Below are 14026 nucleotides of genomic sequence, written 5' to 3' on the forward strand. Positions count from 1 at the left end.
CCAACGCGTGGAACAAACTCCCTGAGCCCTTACGCCAAGCCCCCTCCCTGCCCGTCTTCAAGTCTTTGCTTAAAGCCCACCTCTTCAATGCTGCTTTCGGCACCTAACCTCTACACCTCTTCCCAGGAAATCTAGACTGCCCAACTTGACATTTCGTTCTTTAGATTGTAAGCTCCTTTGAGCAGGGACCGTCCTTCTTTGTTTATTTTGTACAGCGCTGCGTAACCCTAGTAGCGCTCTAGAAACGTTAAGTAGTAGTAGTAGTATAAGTAGGTGGCAGAATGAAGCATTTTTTTTCCATTTCATACTAGGGGCGTAGCCAGACTTTAACAGGAGAGGGGTCCAGAGCCTGAGGTGAGGGGGCACATTTTAGCCCCCCCTGGTGCCGCCGACCCCCCCCCTGCCATTGCTGACCCCCCCTGCGGCCACCACCACCCCCCACTTTGACCCCCCCTGCCGACGATCCTGTCAACCCCCTCCCCCACTGCCAATCCTCCCCTGCCGTTGCCTACCTTTGCTGGCGGGGGACCCCAACCCCCACCAGCCGGTCCTCTTCTGCCGGTGCAAGGCTTTGTTCTGTTTCTGTGAGTCTGACGTCCTGCACATTGTACGTGCAGGACGTCAGACTCACAGAAACAGAACGAAGCTTTGCGCCAGAAGAAGAGGACCTCGGCTGGTTGGGGTTGGGGTCCCCCGCAAGCAAAGGTAGCCAACGGTGGCAGCGGGAGAGGGTTGGCGGCGGTAGGGGGGGTCGAAAGGGTTGTCAGCAGGGGGGTCCAGGGGCAAATCTACGGGGGCCCAGGCCCCTGTGGCCCCAAACTGGCTACGCCCCTGGTTGTCATCAGGGGGGGTCCAGGGCCAAATCTACAGGGGCCCAGGACCCCATGGCTACGCCACTGTTTCATACACAAATTGTAGATTTGTTTGCAAGCTATTGCAAGTCTAGTCCCATTCCATTGTACGCTCAAAATTCTTTCTTCTGCCACAGTACGAGAAGGTGCGAGAGGAGCGGGATGAAGCGGTCAGAAAACTAGAAGAGCTGAATAAAAGTGAGTATGTATCGCTTGCTTTTATGGCACTGAATTGCTATTGTTTGTCATGTGAAATCATCAGGTTCCACAGACAAGTTCTAGTAGCCGAGGGTATGGGCCATTCTAGTTTCAGCCCAATAAGCCACGCCCAGGCAGGTAGGAAGCCAAAGGGAAAGGGACTTGATATACCACCTTTCTGTGGTTTTTGCAGCTACATTCAAGGCAGTTTGCATAGTATATACAGGTACTTGTACCTGGGGCAATGGAGGGTTAAGTGACTTGCCCAGAGTCACAAGCATCTGCAATGGGAATTCAACCCATTTCCCCAAGATCAAGGTCTGTTGCACTAACCCCTAAGCTACTCCTCCACTAGCAACATTCCATGTAGAATCTCAAATAATAGCAACATTCCACTAGGCTACTTTGGGATTCCGGAATGTTGCTATTCTTTGAGATTGTGCCTGGAATCTTGTTAATGGGACTTGATATATTGCCTTTCTGTGGTTTTTGCAGCTACATTCAAAGAGGTTTGCAGAGTATATACAGGTATTTATTTGTACCTGGGGCAATGGAGGGTTAAGTGACTGGCCCAGAGTCACAAGGAGCTGCCTGTGCCTGAAGTGGGAATTGAACTCAGTTCCTCAGTTCCCCAGGACCAAAGTCCACCACCCTAACCACTAGGCCACTCCTCCTCTGTTGCTACTATTTGAGATTCTACATGGAATGTTGCTATTCCACTAGCAACATTCCATGTAGAAGTCGGCCCTTGCAGATCACCAATGTGGCCGCGAAAAGGCTTCTGCTTCTGTGAGTCTGACATCCTGCACGTACGTGCAGGACGTCAGACTCACAGAAACAGAAGCCTGCGCAGCCTTCTACATGGAATGTTGCTAGTGGAATAGCAACATTCCATGTAGAATCTCCAATAGTAGCAACAGAATCTCAATAGTAGCAACATTCCATGTAGAATCTCCAATAGTATCTATTTTATTTTTGTTACATTTGTACCCTGCGCTTTCCCACTCATGGCAGGCTCAATGCGGCTTACATGGGGCAATGGAGGGTTAAGTGACTTGCCCATAGTCACAAGGAGCTGCAGTGGGAATCGAACCCTGCTGCACTAACCACTAGGCTACTCCTCCAAGAACTGGCTATTAAAGAGAGTGTGTCAAAAATAGTGCTTTTTCTCCAGCCCCCCCCCCCCCCCCCCAATGCTCTCCTGGTTATCTTTCTTCATCCTGTGCTCAGTATAGCACTGCTGGGGCTTAAAGGAACATGTATGTGCATGTTCCCTTTCTTACAGACATTCCTACACCAGAAGGTGTGCAAGGAAAAAAAAAAAAAAAGCAAAGCAATTCTGCTAGTTTGCCATTTAGTTGAACATTAGGTTGGTTGAGTGTCGGATAATGGAGCTTTTACTGTAAGTTGTTGATGAGTAGTAATATTTGAAAACCTTCACAATACGACTGAAAGGCATGAAACCGAGTAGCCATTGTGCTCTCCAATCACTGGCGCATTTACTGCTGACAAGTAGCAAATGATATCTAATGAGACGCAGTTTATTCCTGACCTGTCCAAAACCACGTAGCCGGTTGGTGACAGCCTATTCAGACAAGGACTAGATACACAGGTGCTACTTTCCCCCCCCCCCCCCCCCCCCCCCAATCACCAACTCATGTAAGAAAGCTTTCAGAAGGTCTGGTCAGTTAAAGTCCTTCTGGAAAGCGGATATTGCAATGGCCACAAAAGCAGATATTGGGCAAAAAGAGAAGAGAGATTTGCAACGTGTAGGGGGCATCGCCTTGCCCCCTCCACTCCATCCACAGACCCTGCCCACAAACACCCATTCACCCTGCCCTGAGTCTATCCAAATGGGCAGCTATAAATCAAATGAAGGACTAAACAAACGTGAGCACAGGGGTCTGTGCTGGGACCACTGCTTTTTTACATATTTATAAATGACCTAGAGATGGGAGTAACTAGTGAGGTAATTAAATTCGCAGATGACACAAAGTTATTCAGGATCGTCAAGTCGCAGGAGGAGTGTGAAAGATTACAGGAGGACCTCGCGAGACTGGGGGATTGGGCGTCCAAATGGCAGATGAAGTCCAATGTTGACAAGTGCAAAGTGATGCATGTGGGAAAGAGGAACCCGAATTACAGCTATGTCATGCAAGGTTCCGCGTTAGGAGTTACGGTCCTAGAAAGGGATCTGGGAGTAATAGTTGATAAGACGTTAAAAACTTCTGCTCAGTGTGCTGCCGCGGCTAAGAAAGTGCACAGAATGTTGAGTATTATTAGGAAAGGGATGGAAAACAAACACAAGGATGTTATAATGCCATTATATCGCTCCATGGTGCGACCGCATCTCAAATATTGTGTCCAATTCTGGTCACCGCATCTCACAAAGATATAAGAGAAGGTGCAGAGAAGGGTGACGAAAATGATAAATGGAATGACTTCTCTATGAGGAAGGGCTGAGAAGGTTAGGGCTCTGCAACTTGGAGAAAAGGCGGCTGAGGGGGTGATATGATAGAAGTCTACAAGATAATGAGCGGAGTAGATCGGACAGATGTGAAGCGTTTGTTTACACTTTCAAACAACAACAAAACCAGGGGACACAAGATGAAGCTAGAATATGGCAGGTTTAAAACAAAGGAGAAAGGTTTTCTTTACTCAGCGTGTAGTTGGACTCTGGAACTCATTGCCGGAGAATGTGGTGGCAGTGGCTGACCTTACGGAATTTAAAGGGGGTTTGGACAGATTCCTGAGGGGGGGGGGGTTGCCAGGTTCTTGATGCCTGGATTGGCTGCTGTCAGAGACAGGATGCTGGGCTTGATGGGCCCTTGGTCTTTCCCAGTATGGCGGTGCTTATGTACTACCCAAATACACGTCCACCCACCTATGCAACCACTTTTATTCACCACTCCCAACCTTCAGACCTGAATATATCTAACGCTGCCCCAAACTGTTACAACTGTTCACACCAGGGGGGAACCAAGGCAATCTAGCTGCAACATCACAAAGTGTTGAATCTTTTCCTATTTTAACATACTGTAGTTTATGTGAAAATCCACCTTTAAGTAGCCAGTACTGTGTTTCTTCTTTGAACTTTCACAGGATGTCCCTTAATTCCATTTCCTTTCAATCCCAGCTTTCCTCTCGCGCTCTCTCTCTCTCTTGCAGGCATTCTGTTTCAGACAGGGCCGGAGCTAGGCATGACGGGGCCCAGGACAGACACTAGGGAAGGGGCCCCCAAAGCTTGCTTGCAGATTGTCCGTATTTCAGCTTTAGGCAGGTTTGGAGCCCCCCGGGACGGGGAGGGGGAGGGGGCAGGGCAGTTGCCCTGTTTACACACCCCTAACGCCGGCCCTGGTTTCAGACATGTCCACTTTTCTACGTACATGCAAACTGGACCACTGATGGGCAGTGGGGGATGAAGGGTCTGCTCGGATGATGTAGCTGGACAAGGAGGCATCTGCTGGATGACACTGCATACTGGAGTACAGTGGTACTACAGCAGCTCCACCTGCCATAGCAGGTTATGTGATACCTTCCCCCAGCATGACCTGCTAGCATCCTTCCCCCCACCCCACCAACAATGCAGTACCCCAGGCAGCCATCTTGCCTTGCCCACTGTTTTTGATGTAATCTCATCTAGGTACTTATGATTCCTAATCCCCAATTTAGCATAAAGAAAACCAGCAATCTCTGGGAATTCACAATCCCCCCCCCCCCCCCCCCCCACAAACAAAACAATTATTACGTGTTCCCTTAACATTATACGGCCCGATATTCAACCTGTGGCAGTCGGTAGTTTTTAAGTTGTTGATAGCTGTGGGCTGAATAAGCCCAGATAGTGCCAGGCCATATCTAGGCTCCAGCATTGAGAATCTGAGTAAGTTCGATCACCTGGCAGTTAACTGTGAATCGGCCGATATTCAGACCAATGCGTGCTTAGCTTAGCGGATAAAGAGGTCTTTTTAGCAAGCCGCGCTAAAAAGTGGCCGGCGCTGTTGTCAGTGCCTGTAACTTTAACCCCCCCCCCCCCCCCCCCCGTTTACTTTGAATGGGGCTGTGTCGGTGTTGCCGCCATGGGCATAGCTACATGGGGCTATGGGGGCCTGGGACCCCCCCAGATTTGGCCCTGGCCCCTGCCGACCCTTTCGATCCCCCCCCCTTTCCTGCCGCCGCCATCGGGTACCTGTGTTTGTCTTCTGAGCTCCTACTCCCATCCCTTCATCTGTGAACATAGAATAGAAATATTTAAGTACTAGTAATTCCACTTTATCCTATCACTAAAAAATGTCTTGTTCCCCCCCTCCTCTCCCCTTTCCATTTTACCATACTGGATGTTTTTTCTTTGCTTTTCTAGATGATGTTGCACGTCATTCTCTTTTTGCAATTTCTTATAGTTTATAAAGGTTATCGTTTCTCCCCTTATCTTTTCAGCTATTACTTTTGAGAAACAAATTGGCCTTTATTTCCTCTTACTTGTATTTATTTTCCTAAACAAAAGATTTGTTGCCTATAAATAGCTTTTTTTTTTTTTCATTTTGCCTACTTCTTTTCTATTTCCCACAGATGTTCCCATCCTGCTAACAACTCCTTGAGGTAATCCCCCATCTTGACAACGCTACTTTATTTGAAGTCTAGAACTTTCGGTTTTGAATGAATTCTCTCCATGTATGTCTTAATATTGATCCATACCATCCAGGGATGACTAGATACCAGATAAACACACACTATAACCTCAGAAACACTCTCCCTGTTTGTAAGGACCTTGTATGAGTTCCATTACCAACTGCTGGAACAGTTCTTCTGTTTAGGGATATCTATATTTACTTTGACCTTGTATGATCTACTTTCCAAGAAGCCTCTGAACCATTTTAAAACATTACCTGTGATTCCCATTTCTTTGAGGTTCCATAGTAGGAGACTATGGTCTACTAGGTCGAACGCTGAGGACAGATCAAATTGAAGTAGCAGTGTTCTTTGTCCTTCACTTAACAATAGTCGGATGTGGTGTAACATGGAGCTACGAACTTTTTCTGTGCTAAAAAGCACAAGGAATCCTAATTGAGATGGTGGAAGAATATCATGCAAGTCCAAGAAGTGAGTGAGCTGTAGGGTTACTATTCCCTCCATTAATTTAGTAAAGATATGTGGAATGCCCTCCCGCGGTAGGTGGTGGAGATGAAAACAGTAATGGAATTCAAACATACGTGGGATAAACACAAAGGATGGATCTACAGAATCTTAGCAGAGATTGGGTGACGATGCCGGTAATTGAAGAGTAAAACCAGTGCTGGGCGGACTTCTACGGTCTGCATCCTGATCATGACTGAATAGATATGGATGGTTTGGAGTGTAAATTTTAAGGGGCTTCGACGTTAGCTTCAGAACTTTTAGTACAGGAACAGTGTTGGGCAGACTTTTATGGTCTGTGCCCTGAGAAAGGCAGGGACAAATCAAACTTGGTTATACGTATAAAGTATCACATACCATGTAAAATGAGTTTATCTTGTTGGGCAGACTGGATGGACCGTTCAGGTCTTTATCTGCCGTCATTTACTCTATGAATGGGATGGAGGCTACCGGTCTGTAGTTAGAAACCAGTTGCCTAGGTTGGTTGGCCACGTTTTGAGGAAATATTCCTAGTGACAGTTGCTGATCAATCCATGAGAGGACATTAGTGCGGAATGATGGTGGGGTGGTGGTCATCAAGTGGGGAGGGCAGATGTCTAGTATGCAGTAAAGAGGGAGCATACTTTGAGAACAGTTTGATAAAGGCAGACCATTGTGTGTTATCAAATTCCTTCCAGGTTCTGTTTGCAGGGGTGCCTTCTTTGGGAGACAGGGATGCTAGAGAGCCAAAATCTTTGTCGGTGGTACAGGGGAGACCAGTTCTAAGCTTATTCACCTTGTCTTGGAAATATCTGGCTAGTTGGTTTGCCGAAGGAAGTTTCTCTTTTGAATGCTCTTCAGGTTTGGAAGGTGTAGTAAGTGAGTCGACAATGGAGACGTTATTTCAGATTACATGCCCCTTTTTGGATCAGCTCCAAGTAATATTTTTTCTGGCTAAAGTTGTAGCTTTTTTGTAGATATGGACTGTTGCTCACCAGTTGGCCCTGGATAGGTTGGATTTCTCTTTATTCCATTTGTGTTCAAGTTTTCTGCAATTATGTTTTAGTTTCAGAAGGTCTGGACTGAACCATCTGTCACTTTTCCGTATCAACTTAGTTTGGGAGCAGAGGGGTGCTATCTCATCCAGGATCTGAAGGCCGATTTTAAGCCAGTTGATTTCTAAATTGAGTATTCTGTCTTCAGGCAGTTTTAGCAGTACAGCATCCCAGAAGGCATTGGGGTCTGTTCTCCCTCTGGATGTAACGTGTTGTTGTTGTAGGTTTTCTTGAAGCGATTCCAGTTGATTGTGAGAGCATCTGTAGTGGTCAGACCATAGTGATTCTTCCCAGGACAGAAAAATGCAGAGATCAGTCCTGCTGGTGTCTGACAGGTTTTCTAAATGGACATTAATGTCTCCCATTAATAGATTATAGGAACTTCCAGTTGAGTTTTTTGAGACAAATTTGCAAAATTGAGAGTAAGCTTTAGGCCATTTAGATAGACTATTCATGAGGAGTCTTTGAGATGGCATGCAAGGATCTCTAGATCTGTAGTTAGGAATGAGTCTGTAAGTGCAACATCGAATATGCCTTCATATATGAGGGCAATGCCCCCTCCTTTTTTCCCATTCCGGGTTAGTGTGATAGTTTTGTATCCTGTGGGAGTTAGTTCTTTGATTGGTGGGTCTTCTTCAGAGAATAGCCAGGTTTCCGTTAAAAAGAGGCATCCCGACTGATGAGTACATAAGTACATGCCGTACTGTGAAAGACCAAAGGTCCATCAAGCCCAGCATCCTGTTTCCAACAGTGGCCAATACAGGTCACAAATACCTGGCACAATCCCAAAAAAGTACAAAACATTCTATACTGCTTATCCCAGAAATAGTGAATTTTCCCCAAGTCCATTTAATAATGGTCTATGGACTTTTCCTTTAGGAAGCCGTTCAAACCTTTTTTAAACTCCGCTAATCTAACTGCCTTTACCACATTCTCTGGCAGCGAATTCCAGAGTTTAATTACACATTGAGTGAAGAAACATTTTCTCCGATTCATTTTAAATTTACTACATTGTAACTTCATCACATGCCCCCTAGTCCTAGTATTTTTGGAAAGCATGAACAGACGCTTCACATCTACCCGTTCAACTCCACTCATTATTTTATAGACCTCTATCATATACTATTACTACTTATAATTTCTAAAGCGCTACTAGACGTACGCAGCGCTGTACACTTGAACATGAAGAGATCTCGCCTCAGCCGCCTTTTCTCCAAGCTGAAGAGCCCTAGCCGCTTTAGCCTTTCCTCATAGGGAAGTCGTCCCATCCCCTTTATCATTTTCGTCACCCTTCTCTTCACCTTTTCTAATTCCACTATATCTTTTTTGAGATGCGGCGACCAGAATTGAACACAATATTCGAGGTGCGGTCGCACCATGGAGCAATACAAAGGCATTATAACATCCTCATTTTTGTTTTCCATTCCTTTCCTAATAATACCTAACATTCTATTTGCTTTCTTAGCCGCAGCAGCACACTGAGCAGAAGGTTTCAACGTATCATCAACGACGACACCTAGATCCCTTTCTTGGTCCGTGACTCCTAACGTGGAACCTTGCATGACGTAGCATAGCTATAATTCGGGTTCCTCTTTCCCACATGCATCACTTTGCACTTGCTCACATTAAACGTCATCTGCCATTTAGACAGCCACGATTTAACGACTTTGAATAACTTTTTGTCATCATGTTCCTCTAGCCAGTCTTTTAGGAGTGGTATTTTGTTGCCCACTGATCTAATGTTGAGGTAATAACAGGGAACATAATGCCTCATCCACCAATAAGAGCCAGCCTCATCAGTGATGTCACAATGGCTTAATTGTCCTATACTTGGCTCACTTCCCCCCCTTGGTGTGAAGAGTTTCAGTCTCTGGTAACCAGAACTGATATTGTAATGTCATAATGCCTCCTTCCACCAATAAGAGTCAACCTCATCAGTGATGTCACAATGGCTTAATTGTCCTATACTTGGCTCACATCCCCCCCCCCCCCCCCCCCCCCCCCTTGGTGTGAAGAGTTTGTCTCTGGTAACCAGAACTGATATTGTGATGTCGTAATGCCTCCTTCCACCAATAAGAGCCAACCTCATCAGTGATGTCACAATGGCTTGATTGACTTGTACTTGGTTCACTTTTTTATTACATATTTCGATGATTTCCATTTCTAGAGAAATTTCTTTTTTCTTTAATTAAGGGGGGGAGTTATCAACGTGGGCTACTTTTAAGACATGTTAGGTCTCACTGCATAAAATAGGACCTGTGCTAAAATAACATTCATAACTACCCCCCCCCCCTAATTTATCCGGGTAATTTGCCATTTATCTGGATAAATGGCTTTTAAAGTTTTCCTTTTGTCCCTATGTTTTTGTTGCCTAAAGACTGGTGTATTTATTTATTTCTGGGAAAAAAGATTTTATTTTTTTGACTTGTTTATACGACGGTGTAGAAAGTAGAAACCTGTTCAGGTTAAGAAGGGAAATAAAAGAAAAACAAATGTCTGTAATGTTAATTAGACGCAGACTTAAAACGAAGCCTGTGGAGTTCTGTTTCTGAGCGTCTTTTGTAAGGGGGTAGAATGGAGTGCACGGTGGGGGACCAAGCAGAGCATTGTCCTTGTAATTAATATAATATGATCAATTACACATATACAAAGGGCTTTGAAGTTACTGGTTTCTAAAGTTGGATGTAATTAATTGCCAGAATAATTTTCCTAAAGAAGCAGAAACCTCTTCATTAGAAATTGTTGCAGAAATTAATGTGTGGGTTATTATACGCTACCCCTTGAGGCTTGGCTCCTGGCATAGGCTCAGTAGAAATTAAATACCAAAAAGAAAATGAAATTAGAAACAAATTGGTGGATGTTGGAGTCAGTGTTTTGCATGTGGGCTTGAGTAGTTTGATGAATGCAGTTCTTTGAAGGTGGCTCAGGAGCGTCTTATCTTTTGTGGGTCAGGGTACTTTGTTTTGGTCATGGAGGCAGGTTGAAGCTAAGGAAATGGTTTCTGTATGCTTGTGTTTTACATAAGTACATAAGCATTGCCACACTGGGACAGACCGAAGGTCCATCAAGCCCAGCATCCGGTTTCCAACAGTGGCCAATCCAGGTCACAAATACCTGGCAAGATCCCAAAAATGTACAAAACATTTTATGCTGCTTGTCCCAGAAACAAGCAGTGGATTTTCCCCAAGTGCATTTTAATAATGGCATATGAAGAATTCTTCCTGTAGGAAATCTAAGATCTCTCTGCTTCTAGATGACCCTGTAGCTGGGACACCCCAATCAACATCTGGCATATTGAAGTCACCTATCAGTAGTACTTCCCCTTTCGTAGCTACCTTGCGGATTTCTTCAATTAAGTCCGTCCATTTCCTCCGACTGTGAGGGTGGTCTGTATATCACTCTGATATAGATACATTTTCCTTTCCCTCTTTCCAGTTTATCCCACAGCGCTTCTTCCTTACCCCACGTGTCTTGCAGTTCCATCACTTGGATATCATTCTTAGCATATAATGCCACACTGCCACCCTTTTTTCCTACTCTGTCCTTCCTGAATAGATTATAGCCAGGTTTAGCAACATCACAGTCATGGTTCTCCGTGAACCACGTCTCCGTGACAGCCACTAAATCCAAGTCTGCTTCCATCATTGTAGCCTCAAGATCAAGAAGTTTGTTTCCCATACTACAGGCATTGGTATACAAGGCTCTCCAGATGTTACTCTTTTTTGTCTCTTCTATAGAGGGATTAGATGTCCTACCTTCCTTGGGGTTAATTATGGCTTTCTGGCTTTTTGTACCCATCCCCATCATTTTTAGCTTAAAGCCCTCTTTAGTACTTTAGCCAGCTGAAGACACTCCTTCCCTTCCTTGACAGGTGGACACCATCACCGCTCAGTTCCTCTTGGAAAATCATCCCATGGTCTACGAAACCAAAGCACTCTCGTCGGCACCAACCACGCAGCCACACATTTATCTCAAAGATGCGAGCTTCTCTCATTCGGCCTTTACCTTCAACAGGAAGGATCGATGTGAACACCACCTGTGCACCTTGATGCGTCACCCCCTGACCCAAAGCCATGAAGTTTCATATGATATGTTTAGTTGGATATTTAGCTGTATCATTTGTGCCAACATGGATGAGTAGCATAGGAGTGTGGTCAATAGACTTGATGCGTCTAGGCAATCTGTCCACAGTATTGCGAATTTTGGCACCAGGCAGACATTACACCTCCCTGAACAACATGTCCGGCCAGTAGATAGGTGCTTCGGTACCCCTGAGAATTGAATCCCCAACCACCACTACCTTTCGCTTTTTTTTGGCCCTTTGTCCGGCGGTGATTGCATTTTTGGTTATTGTTTCCTCCTGTTTTTTAGACGTTTCAAGCTCTTCTACCTCCAGGACTGTGAACCAATTCTTTAGTTGAACAGAAGGTGGAGTTGGAGGATTGATCTTCTCGCCCTTTGCTGGAAGTCCTCAGTGTTTTGACCTGAATTTCTGGGACAAATTTCTGGTTGTCCCAGATGTTTTTTAGTCTTGCCACTTCTTCTCTTAGTTCTTTTACTTCTTTCACGAGGGATTCAATGCATGTACATTTATCACATGAAACCAGAATCTTGTCTTGGTCCGAGGGTTTGGTCTTTTTTGGATCTTTGTCAGGTACTTGTGACTTGCATTGTCCATGGTTGGAAACAGGATAGAGGGCTTGATGGGCTTTGGTTTGGTCCCATATGGCAATTCTTGTGTTCCCCAACCTCCCACTATGATTTCTTTAATCTGTGAATCTCCCTGGCTTTAATCACAACTGTAATTGGTGAGAGTTGAGGAGGAGTTTTACTACTACTACTAATCATTTCTATAGCACTACTAGACGAACATAGCTCTTCACACATTATATGCAGGTACTTTGTCTCTAGAGGGCTCACAATCTAAGTTTTGGTACCTGGGACAATGGAGGGTTAAGTGACTTGCTCAAGGTCACAAGGAGCTGCAGCAGGAATCGTACCCAGGTCCCCAGGATCAAAGCGCGCTGCACTAACCTCACAACCCTCACAAGCTTTCTCACATTCACAGAATCAAAATGGTCTCCCACTAGAGTGGATCTGCTGGTGATATACTAGACTATCCTTCCGAATGAAGCATTTGTCACATTCAGAATGTGAAAGTGGTCTCTCTCCGGTGTGAATTTTCTAGTGATGTATGAGATTTTTCTTGTTCAAGTAACTTTTCTCACATCAGAACAAGGAAATGGCCTCTCACCAGTTTTTTAGGCAAATAGCCAGTTATTGACTCTTTAAATTCCTGTGTGCTGTTTCCAAGCAGACCATTCTAAGTAGTTTGGCAGGCATAACGTCTCTTAAACTACTTTAGGCAACTCTTTTCAGAAGTGAAAAGTTCTGCTCCTTTCACACTAAGGCTGCATTCAAATCTCAAGATTTGCAGTACTGAGAAAAAAAGGGTATTCTATCACCTGCTTCAGGCACTTTTGCATAGGGTTCCTAAACCTTCCCCCTTCTGGCAGAGGCTTAGATTTATAGGCAAACCGCACCCCTTCTTGTAGCTCAACTCAAGATGTTACAACCACATGTCATGCCAAAAACTATCAGACTAATTGTATTCCTACTGTACCTGCTGGAAGAGTAACCTAATGGTTAGAGCAGAAGGCTGAGAACCAGGGAAATCCGGTTCAGTTCCCACTGTAGCTCCTTGTGATCTTGGGCAAGTTAATTACCCATTGCCTCATCTATGAACTTACCCCCCCCCCCCCACCCCACCCTTTTTCCATATATTTCATCTCCTCAGTGTTACGAGCAGGAGGCTCTGGAATCCCTGTATCCAGATCCATGCTCTTTTCCTTCTTTCCCATTACCGCAGGAAATAACTACTTTGTGTGTGTGTGTGTGGGGGGGGGGGGGGGGGGGGTTGTGATACTGTATTGAAATTTAATTCTTAAGATTGGTAAAATTGTAAAATTTTGTTTCTTTCATCTTTGAATGATACGACAATTGAAACCTGTATTAACAGAAGGAAATTTGACTAAAAATAGTGGCTGATTTGGTCACCAGTAGGTTAGACTACTCTTAGTTGGACTTGGCAAATCCAATTTGCAACATTTGCACCTGGTGGAAAACATGGCAGCTAAGAACTGGGTCTAAGAGATTTGTTCATATTACACCTCTGTTGTATCAGTTGCATTGGTTGCCTGTAGCTGTACTAATTACTTCTAAATTGCTGTGTTTGGTGTATAAATAATTTGGGTGAATCTTCCGGTATCTCTTTCTGATAAGCTGAAAAAAAAACCTAAGTAAAAGGGTTCAAGATCTGCAAGCCCCGATATGTGAAGAAGACTTGGATATTGTCGCTATTACAGAGACGTGGTTCAATGACTCTCATGAATGGGATGCGAAACATACTGGGTTATAATCTTTTTAGGAAGGATAGGGAGGGCCGAAGAGGCGGAGGAGTGGTGAAAAATAATATCGGAGGGGCTAAAATGCAGGGGACCCGGGAAAAGGAAGAATCTATACGGATTGCTCTGGAAAGAGAAGATGGAACCTGTATCCATACGGGTGTTATCTACAAATCTTCGATACAAACGGGGAAGCTGGACAAGGATCTGATAGATGATATCCATGAGCTTGGTACGAAAGGGGGGGCACTGTTGCTGGGAGATTTCAACTTGCCTGGTGTGGATTGGAACGTCCTGTCGGCAGGGCCGCCGAGAGACTGGGCCAGGCCCGGGACAAGGCCGCCCCCGGGGCCCCCCACCCGAGGTCGCCGGGCCCCCCTCCACCCGCCACCGGGCCCTCTCTCCACCC

At 45.1% G+C, this 14026-nt stretch overlaps 1 protein-coding gene across 1 annotated transcript in view; it reads left to right on the top strand.

Annotated features, from left to right (window-relative positions):
* LOC115469892 (shootin-1-like) overlaps positions 1-14026 on the top strand; it is a 174803-nt gene that overhangs the window by 49463 nt on the left and 111314 nt on the right. Inside the window, exon 3 of the mRNA XM_030202648.1 lies at positions 989-1049. Within this exon, the coding sequence (XP_030058508.1) occupies positions 989-1049 (61 nt within the window). The remainder of the gene's footprint in view (positions 1-988; positions 1050-14026) is intronic.

Source organism: Microcaecilia unicolor, chromosome 5 (assembly GCF_901765095.1).
Source record: "Microcaecilia unicolor chromosome 5, aMicUni1.1, whole genome shotgun sequence".
Lineage (NCBI taxonomy): Eukaryota > Metazoa > Chordata > Amphibia > Gymnophiona > Siphonopidae > Microcaecilia > Microcaecilia unicolor.